Source organism: Sorex fumeus, unplaced genomic scaffold (genome assembly GCF_029834395.1).
Source record: "Sorex fumeus unplaced genomic scaffold, SorFum_2.1 ptg000008l, whole genome shotgun sequence".
NCBI lineage: Eukaryota > Metazoa > Chordata > Mammalia > Eulipotyphla > Soricidae > Sorex > Sorex fumeus.
The window spans coordinates 78598933-78619419 of record NW_026606065.1 but is presented as its reverse complement, the minus strand read 5'-3'; the positions used below and the strand labels follow the sequence as shown (position 1 = coordinate 78619419).

General features: G+C 41.4%; 2 protein-coding genes across 2 annotated transcripts in view; both read right to left on the bottom strand.

Annotated features, from left to right (window-relative positions):
- The window catches only part of SLC25A30 (solute carrier family 25 member 30), a 292859-nt gene that overhangs the window by 231047 nt on the left and 41325 nt on the right, over nt 1-20487 (bottom strand). The window lies entirely within an intron of this gene.
- Nucleotides 1-20487, bottom strand: part of COG3 (component of oligomeric golgi complex 3) — a 64454-nt gene that overhangs the window by 39600 nt on the left and 4367 nt on the right. Inside the window, exons 2-8 of the mRNA XM_056108744.1 lie at nt 11779-11925; nt 8296-8357; nt 6893-7058; nt 6074-6148; nt 3729-3821; nt 2585-2710; nt 1229-1309 (exon numbers count right to left, since the gene is read on the bottom strand). Coding sequence (XP_055964719.1) covers nt 1229-1309; nt 2585-2710; nt 3729-3821; nt 6074-6148; nt 6893-7058; nt 8296-8357; nt 11779-11925 — 750 coding nt within the window. The remainder of the gene's footprint in view (nt 1-1228; nt 1310-2584; nt 2711-3728; nt 3822-6073; nt 6149-6892; nt 7059-8295; nt 8358-11778; nt 11926-20487) is intronic.

Sequence of the window (20487 nt, the reverse complement as noted above, 5' to 3'; positions counted from 1 at the left end):
TGCACAGCTGATCCAGGTTTGATCCTGGGATGCCATGTGGTCTCCCTAGCCTGCCAGGAGTGATCCCTGAGTACAGAGCCAGGAGTTATCCCTGAGCATGGCTAGATGGCCCAAATACAAAACAAACAAACGAACAAACAAACAAAAAAGCTGAAAAGCCATGAGGAAAGAAGAGTACAAGGTTTAAGGCACTTTTTTTGCTCACTCCTGATCCCCAGCACCACAGATGGTCTCTTGAGCCCCATCAGCAGTGATCCCTGAGCACAGAGCTGGGACCAATTTCTGAGCACCGCTTGGCTGTGGCCCAAAACAAAAAACTTTTAAATATTTACTTTAAGATGGGAGTCAGAAACACAGTATAGCAGGTATAGCAGTTGCCTTGCAAATGGCTGAACCTGGTTCAATCTCCAGCACCATATATAGTCTCCCAAGCCTGCCTGGAGTGGTCGCTGACAGCAGAGCCAGGAGTAAGCCCTGAATACAGAAAATGTGGCCCAAAAACAAAACACAGTACGAGTGCAAAAGCTAGTACAGGGCCAGGGTATAAGGTGCTTGCCTTGCATGCTGCCTACCCAGGTTTGATCCCTGGCACTGCCAAGAGTAATCCCTGAACACAGAGGCAGGACTAAGCTCTGAACACCGCTGGTATGTCCCAAAACAAAACAAAATCTAAATCAACAATGAGACTAAAAGTCAATCAATTATTATTTTTGAACATTCGTTCAGATTTTTCTTTTAGCGGTGGAATGGTTCTGGGGCTACTCCCGAGATGTTCAGGGGATCATATGTGGTGCCATCATTCAGATGACATATACACACACAATCACTATATGTTTCTTGAAACAATTACACCAAATGTTTTTTCGATCTGCATTTAGGAAAAAAAAAAATCAGTGTAGGGGCCGGAGCGACAGTATAGTGGACAAGGTACTTGTCTTACATGTGACTGACCCAGGTTCAATCCCTTACACCACAGATGGTCCCCTGAGCGCTGCCAAGAGTGATTCCTGAAGGCTAAGCCAACTAACTCCTTAACATCACCAGATGTGGTCGAAAAACCTAAAGTAAATAAATTTTCTTTCACAATGTAAAACTCAGAACATCTAACTTTTATGTTATTCTTTTTATTTTCCTTTTAAAATTAATTTCCCATTGGCTGGCAGAAGTATTTAAAAATGTCTATACAATAAATTTCATAGCAAGATCTTATTTATGTCAATAGACTCACTCTAACTTTGGGGGCAGCAGCTCTGAATTTCACATAAAATAGAGTGAAGGCATTGTCCGCATTCGGTACAGATGAAGGATCCTAAAAAAAACAAAAGATGATAATTAACAAACAACTAATTTTTCAGAAAATGTAGCATTTCCTATCCCCACCAAAAGCTTTGAGAGAAAAATCTCTGAAATATTAAATATGAATATGGCCACAAATGAAAACTAATTAGGTAGAATTTTTTCCTTCCTCTTTGTAATTAATTTCTACTCTGCCCTATAAAAACTTTAACAGTAAACAGACTGAATTCAGATCTATAGTTGGTCACTTACTGAGGACACTGCACAAATGTTTAACCTATGATTCTGTGCACATATACATATTCTCAACCTTTTCCTGGCTGTGTCCATCTTCAACCCATTCCCTTCCAGTATCATGGGACTTTGTCCAACGGCTTGACACCCTACCCTCATGTCATGGCACACCATTTATAACAATTTTCACCTGTGACCCACTTGAAATATCCTCAGGGCCCAGTAGGAGTCGTATGACACCTGGCTGAGAGAAACTGCATTGGACGCAATACAATTTTGGAGGGTGGATGGGAAACGGAACAATGGTGGAGGGAAGGTCACACTGGTGGTGAGATTGGAGCTGGGATACTGAATGCCCAAAACAACTACATTAAGAAGAACTTTGTAAACCACAGCATCAAAGTTTTCAAAAAATCTTTATGGCTTTGTATTCTCAGGAAAGGAGAATCATGCTCAATAAAAAAATGCTCAATGATCATCCTAACTAGCTTTACTCTTATTTTTGAAGCTAACACCCTAATTTTCTACCTAACATCTATTAAAATCAAAGTAATTACTGATTACTTTGTTTCCTTCTTCACTGTTTTCCCTAAATATAAAGCTCCCACAGAGCAGAAATTCTGCCCACTTTTTTGATGTTATTGTATAGTTCATAATAGAAGGTCCCCTCAGTTAGGAGAAATTTAATAAAAATATATTAAGTACAGAAAATGAAACTACCCATATATTATCCCACCCTTCAGACCACTTTTATTATTTTGGTGTACTTCCTTCCAATCTTCTCATGTGAAAGACAAGTAAATATTTTTGAGTGACAAATAACTGTAGTCTTATTACTTATCATATAACAATACTATTCCTTCTGTGACATATTTTTGAAAATAAAACTGATGGATCATACAATATGGACTTATTTTCTATTACAAATAAAACTTTTATGCATGTACTTAATAAATATATTTAAAAGAAATTTATATAAGTTTTAAAAAATTGATCTTAAATTAAGATTATGGACGATAAATGTTTTTAAACCCAACCTCACCAGTTAACTCACCCTTTTTAATAACTGATTTGTGAGGTTTTGTAGTGTGTTCACAGTGTATGTCTTCATTAGATGCAAAGCTTTAGAAAGACATTGCTTAAACTTCATTAAATAAACAGGATAATCTTTAAAATTTGGCTGTAAAGGAAAAAGAAAGATTTACAAAGAGGAAAAAAACTTCTAATAAAAACCAACATGTCCTTTATGTAAAGTTACCAAAAATTTCCAAAGAATATCTTAGACAATAAGCTCCATGAAGATGAATAGTGCACCTGTCTCAGTTACTGCCAATACCCCATGCTTTGCACAAAGCAGGTAGCAAAATATATCTTCAGTATCCCTCTCTCAGACTTCAGAGTTAATATGACTATGGGCCGAAGTGACAGTACAGAGGGTAAGATATTTGCCATGCACATGGCCAACCTGGGTTCGATCCCCACGATCCCAGATGGTCCCCTGAACACCACCAGGAGTACTTCCTGAGTGCAGAACCTGGACTAACTAACCCCTGAGAATCACTGGGTGTGACCCCCGCACCCCAAAAAAAAGTTATTATGACTAACCCAAAGGGAAAAAAAAAATTAAGTTGGGGGAAAATAAACAGACACACTGATCCTTTTGTTTTGTTTTTGTTTGGGGGTCACATCTGGCAATGCCAAGAATTACTCCTGGCTCTGCACTCAAGAATTACTCCTGGTAGTACTCAGGGGACTATATGGCATGCCAGAGATCGAAATCGGGTTGGCAGCGTGCAAAGGAAGCACCCTATCCACTGTACTATCGCTCTGGCCCCAGACCTATTGATCCTTGAGGAAAATCAAAACACTGATTAAATCAAGGGCTGCTCCTTTCATTTCTACCCAATAACAACGTCTGCATCCAGAGATGTGTTAGCACCACAGGAAGTCAACAACCCACATGTCATTCATCCCCTCACGTAGGATAAATCTGTGCCAGCCAGCATCTCTGTCACCCCCAGGAGTCGCCTCAAAAGTTCAAAACAGCTTTTATATCACTGCTGACAATGACTAAGAATTTATATAGGTTTTTTGTGTGTGTGTTTCTTAAAAGCAGAAGTAATGTTTACTTTACAGCACAAGAATTAACACAAGTATGTTAAGATTTCTTTAAAACATACAGAAATACTATGACTTACGTGAGATGAGATATAAGATATGCAATCATCTAACTTGGCCAGCATAGGTATAAATCCTTCACTATTCACAGACAATGTAGGAGAATTCAATTTCTTTAAAGAAACAAACAAAAATTATCTTAATTTACAAGAAAATATATAGCTGAGAGTAAAAAAACGTGTGTTAGGATTCGTATACTACACTTAGGATAACACAGTACAGTAATAGTCTTTACATTTTAAGCTACTTTGTGTAGCATGTGCAAAGTCCTGAGTTTAGCCCCACCACCACATGGCTCCTAGCAGCCCATGCCATCCTAGCTCTGCCCAGAAGTGACCCTACACCCCTCGCATCACTTGATAAGGCACCTATAAAAATGTTGGTTATTTTTATTTGGGGGCCACACCTCACAGTGGGGTGGGGTGCTCAGGGCTTACTCCTGGCTCTGGGCTAACAGATCACTTCTAGCAGTGCTCAGCAGGATCATATGGGTATGCCAGGGATTAAACCCCGATCAGACACATATAATACAAGTGCCTAACCCACAGACCATCTTTTATTTAAAAACAAAAATGTTTTTAAATAAGGACAAATAAAGATGAATGGCTGGAGCGATAGCACAGCGGTAGGGCGTTTGCCTTGCATGCAGCCAACATGGCCGACCCGAGTTCGATACCTCCGCCCCTCTCGAAGAGCCTGGCAAGCTACCAAGAGTATCTCGCCCACACGGCAAAGCCTGGCAAGCTCCCCGTGATGTATTCGATATGCCAAACACAGTAACAAGTCTCACAATGTTACTGGGTCCGCTCGAGCAAAAATCGATGAACAACGGGAAGACAGAGACAGTGAAAGATGAATACTGACTCAACTCATGCAACACTTTTTCTAATGAACTAAATTTAACACAATTTAACTCTTGCTTTTTGGGTCATACCTGGCGATGCACATGGCTCCTGGCTTTGCGCTCAAGAATTACTCCTGGCAATGCTCAGGGGACCATATGGGATGCTGGGAATAGAACCTGGGTCGGCCACATGCAAGGCAAATGCCCTACCCACTGTACTATCACTCCAGCCCAACACAATTTAACTCTTAATTCTTGACAATATAGCAGAAATTCTACTAGTCCCAAATACAACATTAAAATAATACATCAAGAACCTAAACTTCATATTTTCTAGTACTTTACAACATATATAAACTTTATTCTTTAAATACTGACAATTCTCTCAAATTAAAGAACTGTCAGTCACAGTTATCGAAGTAAAATGTAACATACATGCAACAATATAAGCAAACCTAAGTACACATGCTACATTCTAAGCTTAACCAATATGGTACATAATATGAAAACGTCTATGAATACATAAAAGCATAAAATTAAGTTACTATAAGTACATAAATGCAAGTAACATACATGTGAAGTATTACTAAAACCACCCTATTATTTCTTATATTACTATACAAACAGATTGAACATTATATAATTTCTCACTGCATTCCACTGTTAACTGGTTACTAGTTTTACTTTCCTTTGGCAAGCTATTACAACGGACTCAGTTATCATAATAACATGATTTATATGTATTTACTTCTTAATAAGCCAGAAGCACCTAGAAATGCATTTCAGTCAGCAGTCTTTAATGAGACTATTACTTTGGAATACAACTATGTTTTATATAGACTGCATTTTTCCTCAAACTAAACATGAAATTTTTTTTCAATTTTTATTAGTGAAACACCATGAAGTACCATTGTAGACTTACAAATTTTTGTGCTTGGGTTTCAATTATACAATGATAGAGTACCCATCCTTCCACCAGTTCCCATTTTCTACCACCACTGATCCCAGTATCCTTCCCACCCCCATCTCCCCACCTCCCCCCCCCCCGCCCCCGCCTCTGTGGCAGAGCATTCCCTTTTGTCCTCTCTCTCCTTTTGGGTGCTGTGGTTTGCAAAAGAGGCATTGGGTGGCAATCATGTTCGGTCTATAGTCTACTTTCAGCATGCTTCTCCCATCCTGGGAGGATCCTCCCAACACCCTTTATTTGGTGCTCCCTTCTCTATCTAAGCTCCCTTTTCCCCTAGCAACATAAAATTTTTAATGTTCTGATAACCATTATAGCACAACCAAAGCAAGATTTAATATTAAATATTTCTCATAATTTTCTTCAATGTATAAATAAGATACAGCAAGAGGTAACCCAAAAGGATATTTCAGTGACAGTAACAGATTTTAAAAATTACGAGTCTGTTTATTAAAATTAAACTTTTTATAAAGCTTATTTATAAAATTAAATATTACACTCAGAAAGGGAAGCAAAAGTAGTCACTAATTTCATAAAAAGTAAAAAACAATGCTTACTGTGTTAATAGTTTCCAATTCATTAAAATAGGAAAGCTTTTGTTGAATATTTTCAGCCAGATCAACAAGTTCCGACTTGCATTTTTTTAAAAGGAGAAAAAAAGTCAGTTACTATAAGAACATAAACTTAACGCTCCAATTCCAAAATTAAATAGATACATATCTGACATAAGAATTTTGGATAACATTCAAAGACTTCTACAAACAGCAAATTACGTATGCCCTTAAGATAAACTAAGATAAAGATAATGACTTAAATCTAGAATATTTGTATTTATATAAAAGATACAATTTTAAGGACAACCTAGATTAAGGTCATCTTTCCACAGATGTTCCCCATACTGCAATCATATGTTCATTTGAGAAGTGTCAATAAAGAGCAGTCACAACAAAAGAAAACATCTTCTTTATGAAACCTATCAGCACTCAACAGCTCAAAATGCAACAAAGATGGTCTTCTTCTCTACTCACATTCACTTGTTAAAATAAGAGCAGACTGACAATGCAATAATGTAAACACAAAACCTCACACAGAAGTATGTTAAACATAAACTTAGAAAAATTAAGGAAATTAGAATTACATCATGTTTACATGCTTTCAAATAAAATATTAAAAATAATCACTGAGGCTTGGGATGCATCTAAGGGCTTAGAAAGCATGCACCACTCTACATCTGTGTGAGGTCCTGGGTTAGACCCCTGGGACCAGGAAGGATGGATGAACGGATGGATGGACAGACGGACGGATGGACAGAGAGAAGGGAGATCATGGGCGGTAGGGAGAAAGAACCACTGATCCTTTTTCCTCCTCCAAATTACCTGTTCTTTGAGGAGCTGTTCACAGGCTTCATGTAGGGTTCCTGTCTTATTGGACACAAAAAGATACTGTTTCTGCAATGATTCCAGATGCTGAAGAGCACTGTTTACATCATTCAATATAGCATCACACTGCTCCTGAAACCCAGACAAGTAATCCCTCATCTGTCTAAAAAACAGAATCAAAAGGGGATTGGCAATAATATTTTCCCCCGGTAAGCACAGTCAATCAATAACAAAGTCTCAGTTTTCCCCAAATGCTTGAATTTCAGGAGGAAAGTCTGACCTATTCACTGAAGTGGACTATACCAGATACACACTAAAAGCTATGCCACAATTCTTTCTATACTTACCACTGAAAACCACTAAAACTATGAGCAACAGAAGGAATCTGACTTGAAGCTGAGAACTGGCACTTCACATGTAAGACAATAAATCACTGGCTCAACTTTCAAAGCATGAACACAAAGCCCGTTCCAAAGCCTCAAACAGGTCAACTGCTCAGGTCACTTCACTTCTACCTTTGAGAAATGGACTTATCATCAAAGAAAGAATTCTAGACTTAGAAGACGTGTGTCCAAGTCTCAACTCTGCCAAAACCTCCAAGCCAGTAGAGGAATTACCGAGTATCTCAGTTTATTTATTATAAAATAAAAAAACTTTCCTTACAGAGCTACTATGAAGAATAAATGGAATCTTCATCAGAGGCAAACAGAAAGCCTAGCAATAGCAGTCACTTAATGTAAAAGGCAAATACAAATGCTCAACCCACAGTCTCCAAATCATCTAAAAATTACATGATCATCATTTTCCGCCATGTTATTGACACACATAAACAATGTAATATAGCTACCTAATTTGTAACACCAAATCCAGAAAGCCACACATAAAGTCTCTTGGGTCTCTCCTGAAGAAAGGCAATAAATGCCTCTTAAGAGTTCCTCTAAATGCCTTTGAATACAAGCCTTTCTAGAAATATTTAAAAAAAATCAATGTGGGGGGGGGCTGGAGAGATAGCACAGCGGGTAGGGTGTTTGCCTTGCACATGGCCAACCCGGGTTCGATTCCCAGCATCCCCTGTGGTCCCCTGAGCACCGCCAGGAGTAACTCCTGAGTGCAGAGCCAGGAGTAACCCCTGAGCATCTCCAGGTGTGACCCAAAAAGCAAAAAAAAATAAAATAAAAATAAAAATCAATGTGTACCCCTCTTAATCTATTATTCATAATGTAATCATACAACCCTCAAACCAATTATAATTACCCTAATTCTTTCTCACTACACTTCAAGAAAACCTTTTCGTGGAATTTTTCTTTGCACCTCCATTTTATTTAAAGACACCTTATGAAATGCTTCAGATGACTGAGACCTAAAAATTAGGACAACTAGCATAGGCAAGACCCACATACCTATATTTAGTTTCTTCATCCTGATCCATTTGAGTTTGCAGTTTTGCAAACCATGAGAAAAACTGGGGAAATAAACAGAATTATATAGTTAATAAATTTAGGCATTAATAATTGGTTTTACAGTCCAGAGACAATAATTTATTTTCATATTCAATATCTATAACCTAGGAAAAGTAAAGGATATTTAAAACACTGACCACGTTCAAAATTAAAAAAGAGTATTGAAGTGGGACCAGATTGGGGCCAAAGAGATAGTATAGCGAGCAGGGCACTTGCCTTGCACGTGGACAACCTGGGTTTCATCCCCAGCACCCCGTATGGTCCACCGGGCTTCTGAGCACAGAACCAGGAGCAAGCCCTGAGTATTGCTGGGTATGGCCTACCAAACAAAACAAACAAAAAAGTGGGGCCAGAGAGGTAACTGAAAGCGTGGAATACATGAACATGGCCCCAAGTTCAATTTCTCACACCATGTGGCACCCAAAGCACTGCCAGGCATAACTGGTGCCCCATAGCACTGGCAGCCCTACGAAACCCCTAATCACGAGCCTTAGCACAAAACCATCAGGTCTAAACAGCTGGGCCTCATATTGCCAGGAGAGGCTCCGGGATCCCTTGAGCACTGCCTGGGAGACCATCCTGACTGCCGCCCAGGAAGGAAAGTCATAGGGCCAGAGAGACACCTCAAATGACTGAGTGTATGCTCTGCATTCAGGAGGCCGAGGTTAGATCCCTGGTATGAGCGAAGAACTGGGAGTGGCCCTTGAGCACTGCTGGTTGTATTCTAAAAAACAAATCCAACCCTCAGAAAAGTTTTAAAGTCAAAATAGGGGTTGGAGAGATAGTACAGTGGGAAGGGCATCTGCCTTGCAAATGTCTGACCCGCATTCCATCCCAAGAGGTACCCCCAGCCCACAAGGAGTAGTCGCTGAGCACAGTCAGGAGTAACCCCTGAATACTGCCGGGTGTGGCCCCAAAGCAAAACAAACAAAAAAAAATCAAAAAGTTAAAAAATATATATAGGGAGTAAAGATTTCCTAAGAGGCTAATGACTACTTGCTAGATTGCCACAACTGAACAGGAAGCACAGGGCTTTGGGTAAATCCCAATACAAATATTATCCAATAAGAAATGTGAGAACTAGGGCCAGAAAGATAGCACAGGGGGTAGGGCACTTGCCTCCCATACAGGCGGCAATGGACCCATGATCATTGTCAGGGTTCACTCCTAAGCACAGAGCCAGAAAGAGCCCCTAACACAGATAAATGCCCCCCAAAACGAACCCCCCTCAAACAAGAAACGAATAAACAAATGTGGGAACAAACACTCAGAAAAATGAGTGCTTTAGGAACATGAGTTTTACGTCAGCTAAACCTGGGTTTGAATCTTGGTCCTACCTACAGTTATGTCATGAAAAATATCTATTTAAAAAGTGGGGTGGGGGGGGAGTAGGGGGAAGTTGACCTACACTGAGAATGAAGGAACTTCTGGAGGCAAAAATGAAAATATTCTATATTTTGATCACTATTAGTTACATGGGCTGGAGCAATTACACAGCAGGTAGGGCGTTTGCCTTGCACGCAGCCAACACGGCCGACCCGAGTTCGATTCCTCCGCCCCTCTTGGAGAGCCCGGCAAGCTACCGAGTATCTCACCCGCACGGCAAAGCCTGGCAAGCTCCCCGCGACGTATTCGATATGCTAAACACAGTAACAACAAGTCTCACAAAGGATACGTTACTGGGCCCGCTCGGGCAAATCGATGAACAATGGGAGGACCGTGACTGATTAGTTACACAGGTATATGTACTTATCAAGCTATGTACTTCAAACATATATTTTGCTGTACATAAACTGCAAATCTGGGTGGCTTTTTTTCTTAAAGGAGATATGTATGATACAAGTTAATAGTTCAAATAAGTTCAGAGACATGGTTTACTACATGCATTATTACCTCTTATAATTCCCAAGTGGGATCTGAAGTCAAGGGTAGGCTTTAATCTCTCAAGATACTGGACTTCCCAAGTCACAAAACACCTTGGCTGTTCCTGACTAAACATTAACTGTGTCTGCATTTGCATGTACCAGATGATTTAATTCCCCCCAAAATCCTCAGAAATAGGCATTTCATTATTACTTGACACCCCGGGAAGCTAAGGAGAAGGGACGTCATCTGTTCCCAAAGATGTAAGGATGGAGGCAACTTTCAGTTCCAGCTCAGCCTGACTCAAGAGCCAGAACCGCTCTCCAGCACCCTTCAAGCACTGCCTCTCCAAATTGCCTCGCAACCAGCTTGGTATGTCTGCTGTGCGGGCTGCAAATGTTCCCGCTTTAATTCATAACAGGTCAGGAAGAGGAAGGAAAAAAAGATTACATGTACTAAATTACTGAAAGACAACTCCAAAAATGGTCTGAGGGGCTGGAGCGATAGCGCAGCAGGTAAGGCGTTTGCCTTGCACGTGGCCGATCCAGGTCCGATTCCCAGCGTCCCATATGGTCCCCTGAGCACTGCCAGGAGTAATTCCTGAGTGCAGAGCCAGGAGTAACCCCTGAGCATTGCCGGGTTGACCCAAAAAGAGAAAAAAAAAAAAAAAAGGAGCTTTTGCAAAAGAAATTATTTAGCAACAACAGTGAGTTTGTGTCTAGATATAAGAACAGGTGGAAAAATAAGTCAAAAAAGGAAAACCGTAATAAACACAGTACTCTATCCATTCAAATTTAGAATAACCTATTTTTATCTGTATTGAAAATACAATTGGGCAACAGAAAACACTTAAGAAACTAGAGAGACAGTTCGAAGGGCCAGAGTACATGTGGATATGAGTTCCAACCCTATCTCTACAAGGTCCCTGAGCACCACCTAGAAGGCCCCAAAATTAATTAAAACATTTAAGAAATAGTCATGACAAACACAAAATCAAGAATGTTCTAGAATGGGGAGGTGGGGGGGTGGTGTCAGTGGGTGTGGCTCAGCACCAACCCTGTGTGTGGGAAATTCTAGGTTTGATGCCTGGAAACACGTATAATGTTCCAAAAATATTTTATGCTAACAATATTTTTAATTAGGACTTTTTATCAGCTTTCTTGAGACCTGTGAAAATGAACATATATCTTTAGCAACAAGACTGTCATTCATTCTTTCTCTCCTTTTGGGTGCTGTGGTTTGCAAAAGAGGCATTGCGTAGCAATCATGTTCGGCGAGGTGGGATGGGGGGATGGGGGGTGGGAGGGATACTGGGATCATTGGTGGTAGAGAATGGGCACTGGTGGAGGGATGGGCACTTGATCATTGTATAACTGAAACCCAAGCACAAAAATTTTAAGTCTACAACTGTACCTCATGATGTTTCACTAATAAAAAATATAAAAAAAAACCATTTATATAGGAAAGTACATTAACATATAGCTGTTAAGATATACTGTCTAATAAGTTTCAGTGAACATGCCCATGTTAAAAAAAAAAAAAAAGAAGACTGCCATTCACCTGCTGAGCAGTTTCGATTCTTTCTTCCTCCATTTCTAAGGAAGTAAAACCTTTCGAGAGAATGTCTTCCATAGATTCAGGTACGAGTGAAGAATGTGCCACGGACAATGAATGGGATGTTAAATTACTCAGGTCTTCAACTGGAAGCTTGAAAAAAAGAGAACCATAAAGATATTTAAATTACTTGGAAATTCTCTTAACTGTCATTCAAGAATGGTAAATAATTCCAACTCAGTTGTTTTGAAGGAATGCTTTCCATTAAATCATTTACGGTTAAGATTGCCATAAAACACTAATGCTCAGGCTGGAGCAATAGACAGTACAGTGGGATGGGCATTTGCCTTGCACACGGCCAACCCGGATTCAATTCCCAGCATCCCATATGGTTCCCAGAGTAATTGGTACCAGGAGTAATGGTACCAGGAGTAATTCCTGAGTGCAAAGGCAGGAGTAACCCCTGTGCATTTCTGGATGTGACCCCAAAGCCAGAAAAACAAACAAACAAACAAACTAAAAAACATTAATGCTCTTTTATCAGGATCTCTCTACATTATTAAACACTAGTTTTGAAATGTACGTAAAACACCAATGCCCCACCATTACTAAAGTTCAGGTGTCTGAGTACTGCCCTGATACTGGTGATGAATCAATTTTCTCACAAGAACTTACCCTCCCTGGTACCTAATGCAAAATCCTAACTAACCTCATGGGTATCAGCAAATCAGAAAACAAGTCACACTCAAGAATTAACTAGCAATAACAGTTTTCTCCTCGTAGCCACCTGCTGTCTTACTTTTTTCCACACCTTCCTGCTGACAAATACTGAAATGATAACTGAGCAGAGGGATCAGCTTCCCATCAGTTTCGGAAGAGCTCTCCCTACAAGGCCTGACTCCGAGACCATAAGGCCTACAGTATTTTCTAGTTTCTACTTAAAAAGATAACCCAGGCATTAATTTAGTCAGGAAAATTCACAAATGTATTTGGCCTACAACCCACTTTTCAGAAAATAAAAATCTCAGCACCTCTAGAAATCTGCCTTCTTTCAGCAAAAACAAATGGAAGTGAAGAGCAGAACTGGTTCTTAGCAGGAAGCTTACTAGGGCGGGGGCGGGAATATATCAAGGAGTGGGTCACAGGACATCGAGAGAAGGAAGTGGTCACTCTGAACCAGGATTAGGAGCTGAAAGGAGATAAAGTGACACGCATGACACCCTATGAGTAACATCACGGTAAACCAGAGGGCCTAATAAAGGGGGGATGGGGTGGAGGAGGAAAAAGGAAATACTGTCTACCATAGAGGCAGGCTGGTGGGAGGATGGGAGAAAAGGAAATTGAGGAACACTGGTGGGGGGAAGTGGACACTGGTAAAGGAACTAGTGTTGGAACATTGTTCATCTGAAATTCAATCATGAATAACTTTTCTGTAATTCACTATGATTCATTAAAAAGAGTATTAAAAAGAGTATTTGCGTGTCCTCCAGTTGCATCAGAGACCACTAGACTGTCCCAGCACCCCCTTCTGGAGGGGGCTGCTATAACCCACCGCTGGTAAACACTGATTCATCACACATTTTCAGACTTAAAAGAAAGCTAAGGTAGATACTGGGCTAGAGTAGGGTTACATCTGCATTGCGTGCAGCCGACCAGGTTCAATCCCCAGCATCCATCCCATACAGGTCCCTGAGCACTGCCAAGAGTGATTCCTGATGGCCTCAGAGCATGATGTAGGTGTAGCCGAAAAATAAACAAACAACAACAAAAAACTATGGTGGATACTAAGGAAGGAGAAAGGACCTAATTACTTCCATTCCTAGAACTTGAGCGCTTAGAGCATTACGCAAGACATGATTTCGGCCTTAGGAAAATGCCTTCCCATCTATTATTTCTCTGGATAAAGAAACGTCATCTGAAAACAGTAATTTCTCTCTAAAGCTACATATGTGAGATGCAAAATACACCATCATTAATTCATAGCTACAGTCTTTTATATAGCAGAATTTTGGAGCTGTGGAGCTGGCTCAAAGAGCTGCACACACATTTTGCATGTAGGAGGCCTGTTTGGTCCCTAGTACTGAATGGTTCGCCATCAGGAGTGACCTCTAAGCACCCAGCTGAGAGTAGTCCCAGAGTACCACCAGGTATGGCCCCCAAACCATAAAACAAATTATTTAAGTCTGGAGGTGAGGGGCTGTACCTGGGTTCTGGAATGGTAATTATCTTCTGGAATGGTAAAGCACATTCTACTAACCTGGTCTGATTTGAACCATGTTCTTGCTCTCTACAGTAGGCAAATGATTGAATGCATCTAATCCTCAGTGTCGCCTCTGAAAATAGGAACCGCAGTATCTGTGTCATCAGGCTACTAGTAAGAATCAGGAAAGCAAACAAGTGAGAAAATAGCTGACTCCGAGAGCTGAGAAGCTGCAGAGCCAGAATGCAGGAAGGTCCCCCCTCTTCTTTCTCCCCACAAGTGAGTCTGACTCAATAATCAGGGGGTGCTGGATCTACGGATGAGGGTCTTAGAAAGGGCATCACTGTACACAGAAACTTTTCCTGAATGCTGACATCATCCCTGAGTATGCAAAGACTGTGGCGCAGAGAGAATTAGACTACTCAAATCTGGCAAGAAGCCATTTTAAGTCTAATGTGTCACCAGCAGGGCCTGGAGAAATAACTCAACAGCTGAGCACATGGTTCGTATGGAGGAGGACCTGTTCTGTTCCATTCCCGGAGTGCTGTGGTCCCCCAGCAAGGGGCCCGGAGTACCCTTTAGGCACCACCAGGTATGGCCCAGGAAACAACAACAAAACAGGAAAATAAAGCATCACCAGAGGTCAAAGAAGCTGTGTTATGGGATTACCAGTATCTGGTATTGGTAATTACCAATTTCCTGTCTCCTTGGAGAGGAGCAGGTACTCCAGCAGACAGCACCACACCTGGTTAGCATACAGCCCTCCACACAGTAAATGTTCAGTAAATCCCAGCTATTGTTGTTTGTCCTATGTAATATTATTCCCATCTATCAGAAGCAACAACATAAACTTATCAATCTAAACCGATAATTCTTTCTTAGGAACAGAATCATTAGTAAGCTGTCACTGTCACTGTCCTCCCGTTGTTTATCAATTTGTTCAAGCGGACACCAGTAATGTCTCCACTGTGAGACTTGTTACTGTTTTTGGCATATCAAATATGCCACAGGGAGCTTGCCAGGCTCTGCCGTGCGGGCGGGATACTCTCGGTAGCTTGCGGGGCTCTCCAAGAGGGACGAAGGAATCAGACCCGAGTCAACTGCGTGCAAGGCAAATGCCCTACCCATTGTGCTATCGCTCCAGCCCAACTAGTAAGCTACCTTTACCAAATTAGACTCTGGTGCCCAGGAGAGAATCTAATGGGCTGGAGTGCTGGGTACCATCTGGTCCCTAAACACCACCAGGAACTCCATGCTGCCATACAAGGACTGAAGATGCCAAAGCAAATGGTAAGGAGAGAGAGCCAGAGCAACTACAAAGTCCATACCAAGTTCGGCTGCTAACTAGACTAACCCAGTCTCCACACGAACAAACTAATCAAGGAGGAGCACTCGTATCTCTGGGCTTTAATACTATCTCCATCATGCTGTCCTGTGCCCAATGTCCAGGGCTCAATCTCACTACATTAAAAAGAAAAAGAACTCATTACCTAGAGGCGAGGCGTAGCTCACAGGCCCAACCACCATCCCAAGGCAGCCCCCACCATTAAATAAACACAAGTCACTGTCCAGAGAAAAGGCCATCAGCAGAGGCTAACTCAGCAATGTCTTGACTTTGGAGCTATCAGGAAAGAAATTCTAAACACCTGTGACTGATTAATATGCTAAAAACTCTGGTATGAGGTGAGAGATGGAGTTCAGTGGTGTGCTTCACTTGCATGAGGCCTGGGTTTGATCCCTGGCACCAAAACAAATAATAATAAATATATCTGTCACTGTCCTCGCGTTGTTCATCGATTTGCTCGAGCGGGCCCAGTAACGTCTCCATTGGAGACTTTGTTGTTACTGTGTTTGGCATATCGTATATATAACAAGTAAAAATGAAGCCAGTATTGGGGCTCATGATCAAATATATGCCGTGGATGTATGAGGTCCTAGGTTGAACCCTTGACAAGAAACATATATACTGTATAGAGACAAAAGTGCGTGTGTGTGTGTGTGTAAGCACAACTACCATTTCAAAAATTCCTACCAAAACAGATACAAATGAAATCAAAGAAAAGAAAACTGTCTAACGAAAATAAAAAGCATAGTAACAGAGATGGAAGAGCTACACTGAACTCTCTGGGACACGCAACACAGCCAAAGCAAGGACCAGCCAACTTGAAGACACCAATAAAAAACACACAAAATTAAACAACGAGAAAATGGCGTGATGAGAAACAAATTCTAATGAAACAAAGAAGCTCAGAAAGGGTGAAGATGCGAGCTCCAAGGGCTACAGAGCATGTTTCACACACAGGGCACATCCATCCCCGCCACAGCAAGGCTCTCTTGAGCACCATAAGCACTGTAGAGAGTGACCATGAGGGGTTTCAGGGGGGTGGGGGTGGGGGGGCTGTGGGAAACAAGCCAAGTGTAGCCCCAGAGCAGTGTCCACAATGGCCCAATTAACAACCACCACCAAAAAGCTGAGAGAATTCATTTCCAGCAGACCAGCACTACAGAAAATGGTTTGTTGGGTTTCTTTTGCTGTTTTTTTTTCAACTTCTTTTCTTTACTTCCAGGGAGCACTACCAGAAGCAGCTACCCACCCCGCACCCCCGCCAACATCACTGGGTATGGCCAGAATAATTAAAAACATGCAATTCTAATGTCACTAAACTATAATGGGCTCATTATTTTAAAAGTTCCAGTAAGCGGTTAAAGGAACTTTGGTACAACTACACAATGGAATACTATGCAGCTAGTAGGAGAGATGAAGTGATGAAATTTGCTTATAAATGGATAGACATGGAGAGTATCATGCTAAGTGAAAGGAGTCAGAAAGAGAGGGGCAGACATAGAAGGATTGCACACATTTGTGGAGTATAAAACAACATAATATGAGACTGACACCTAAGGACAGTAGATACATGGGCCAGGAATATTGCTCCATAGCTGGAAGCCTGCCTCATGAGCAAAGGGGAGAAGGCAGCTGGAATAGAGAAGGGATCACTAAGAAAATGATGGCTTGAGAAACCGGTCGGGATGGGAGATGTGTGCTGAAAGTAGATAACGGACCAAACATGGTAACCTCTCAGTGTCTGTATGGCAAACCATAATGCCCAAAAGCAGAGAGAAATTACGGTGAATAATGTCTGCCATGGAGGCAGGGGGAGGGTGGGAAAGGGGGGGTATACCAGGGATATTGGTGGTGGGGAATGTGTAAAGGTGGAGGGACGGGTGTTTGATCATTGTGTGACTGTAACCCATGAAACATGAAAGCTTGTAACTATCTCACAGTGATTCAATTAAAAAAAAAAAAGTTCCAGTCAGAAAGGTAATAAAAGGGTTATGTGCATGCATGGAACCCTGAGCAATACTGGGCAGGTGTAACCCCTGAGCACAGAGCTAGGAGTAGGTCAGGAGCACTATCAGGTGTGGCAGAAACCCCCTCAAACAAATAAATGAACCGCCGGAGTAAAAACGACTTTATTTTGTTTGTTGTTTTCAGGCCACACCAAACAGAGCTCAGGACCTACTCCTGACTCTGCTCGGGAATCACTCCAGGCAAGCATGGGGAACCATATGTGGTGCCAGGGATTGAACCCAGGTTGGTCTTGTGCACGGCAAGTACCCTACCTGCTGTTCTATCTCTTCATCTCCAGAAGTAAAAAGGTTGAAGTAAAATGCAAGTTTTCCTTTCTCTCTCCATTACCCTTTCATTTTTCTTCTCTAAGTCAGGTTTATTGTTTGGAAAATAACTCTAGAAATTTGAAGACAGAATGAAGAACTTGGGGGGGGGAGGGGAAAGAAGCCAAAAAGTAATCTGTGATTTTAATCCACCAATCTTTTATAGATATTATTTCATAACATACAAAGAATTTGTGTACATCATCAATAAAAATAGAAAGTAAAAACCTCCCGTACCCCCACATTTCTTTCTGGGGGTAGACAGAAAAGAGGGGGAAGGAGCATGGGGAGAGGGGTGTTTGGGCCACACTTCAGGGTTATTTCTGACTGTACTAAGGGGACCATATGTCGGAGACAGACCAGGGTTGGCTGAGTGCAAGGCAAGTGCCTTAATCCTTGTACTATTCTTTCCAGTCCCCTTGACTATATTTTCAACTAGTTTTAGCATTTTCAATATTTTTATCTTTGATCTGTAATTCTAGAAACATTTAAACATTGTGTCTGAATTACCAATTTTAGTTCCCACCTACTGACTCCCTGAGAATAGTACTCACTATTTTCTTTTATACTCTCAAATTCAGTCACCTCTAACATCGTTTAAATTTTACATATATCAAGACAGAGCAAATCTTAAGAACATTTATAACTTATTTTAAATGATACACGCTTCTGGACTTCAATAATCTACCAAAACTAAAGATTTGTTGATACCATGTCTATTTTTTGGTGTGTCACACATTATTTTGCGGGGAGGGAAATGCCTAGAGATGCTCAGGGGTTACTCCTGGCTCTGCACTCAGAAATCATTCTGACTCTAACATTAAATATTACCTACAATAAATAAAGTGCTCGGGGAGCCACGTGGGGAGCCAAGGATCAAACCCAGGTTGTCCACATGCAAGACAAGTGCTTTATGGGCTGTAGTATCTCTGCGGCCCTGGTGTGTCACACATTTATCATTATCATGTCAAAAGGATATAGGAATGACATATACATGTGTTCAGTTATTCTAAACCAAAAACACTTTACCAGTTTACTTTATAAAATAAAATCGCATGTAAACTCTGAGTACTTGAAAAGCTACTACAGATACTACAAATAGAATATGTAATCTTGATCAGCGATTTTCATGTGTCATGTTCTATTTTTTTCTTTTTTTTTTTTTTTGCCTTTTGGGTCACACCCGGGGATGCTCAGGGGTTACTCCTGGCTGGTGCACTCAGGAATTGCTCCTGGCGGTGCTCGGGGGACCATATGGGATGCTGGGAATTGAACCTGTGTCGGCTATGTTGGCTGCGTGCAAAGCAAACGCCTTACTCGCTGTGCTATCACTCCAGCCCCGCGTCATGCTCTTTTAAACCCGTTTGGATCTGCAGGTAGAAAAAGGTTGAAAACCACTGCTGTAGATGTTGGGAAAAATAGAATGACTTTAATTTATGAAACTATGAAGCAGCATTCTATTAGAATAAGCACAAACACTGTTTTCAATCATAAACCCTTTCAAGTATCAGAAGCAGACGAGCTTCCTGTCTTGTTTCTTATTCTAACTACCACCCAGCCACTTTCGCTTAAACAAAACAACAGAAGACAAACTGCAGTTACTTTCAAAACAGTTGTTTTGGAAGCACCCAAACAAGGCCAAAAAGATAGTTCAGCAGTAAGGTACCTGCCCCGCATGCAGCTGACTTGAGCTTGGACCCCAGCCCCCCATACGGTCTCTGAGCAGGAGTGATCCCTGAGCACAGTCAGAAGTAAGCCCAAAGCACAGCTGGGTGTGCCCCACCCACCAAATTACAAAAACAAATACTAATAAATACATAAAAGCAATGAAACATGTTGTTTTGGGCCAGAGCGATAGTGCAGAAGGTAGAATGTTTGCCTTGACCACAGCCAACCCAGGTTCGATCCCCGGCATCCCATATGGTCCCCCAAGCTCTGCCAGGAAAATTCCTGAGTGCTGAGCCAGGAGTAACCCCCTGAGCATCACCGGGTGTGGCCCAAAAAGCTATAAATAAATAAATAACAGGAAACCCACACTGCTCTTAAGATCACAGAAGAAAATGCTCCCAAGCTATTTTGGGGACCTATCTTTTGCCGAGCTATCTTTTCTCAAAGTTGTTGAACAGGATGGAAGATCCAGGAGTGTGTGGAGGCAACACAAAACATTTGCCTGTTCTAACTTCTCGTTTGCTGAAAATGTCTAGAATGCTTCCGACTCACTTTACCCTGATGGCTTTAGAACTAAGTGACACCCCCCAGAGAAAGAACACAGACCCCAGTCACTGGCTGGCAATCCTGAAGAGATACCCTGGAGTTTATGCAAATAGGGACTCTAAATTAAATATTACCTACAATAAACTACCAAGCCTTGCCTGACCAGCTGAGCAAGTACAGGGAAAAAGAAAACAAAAAAAGCCAAGCAGATCTGAACTCCCCTAACAGTTTCAAACCTACTTCTAGCACTGTTCTGAAGAAGTATCTTACTTTCATAATCAATCTAATCAATTAATTACCTCATAGAAACTTGCTGTTGCTTTCTCTGGTTGGAACAAATCATTAAAAAGGTACAGATGAGTCTCAAAGCTTTCCAAAGGTGACTGACCTCTCTTTCCTTTTGTCTCTGTCGGAGTGATACCCTGATCAGCTCAAACCCAGAAGGCTCTAATCTGTATGTTTAGGTGTTCATCATTGGGGGGGGGGGGGGGGGGGAGCACACAAATAAAATAATGTTAAGTGAATAGGAAGCAGTAGCACTAGCACTATCCTCCCGTTGTTCATCGATTTGCTCGAGCGGGCCCAGTAATGTCTCCATTGTGACACTTGTTGTTACTGAGTTTGGC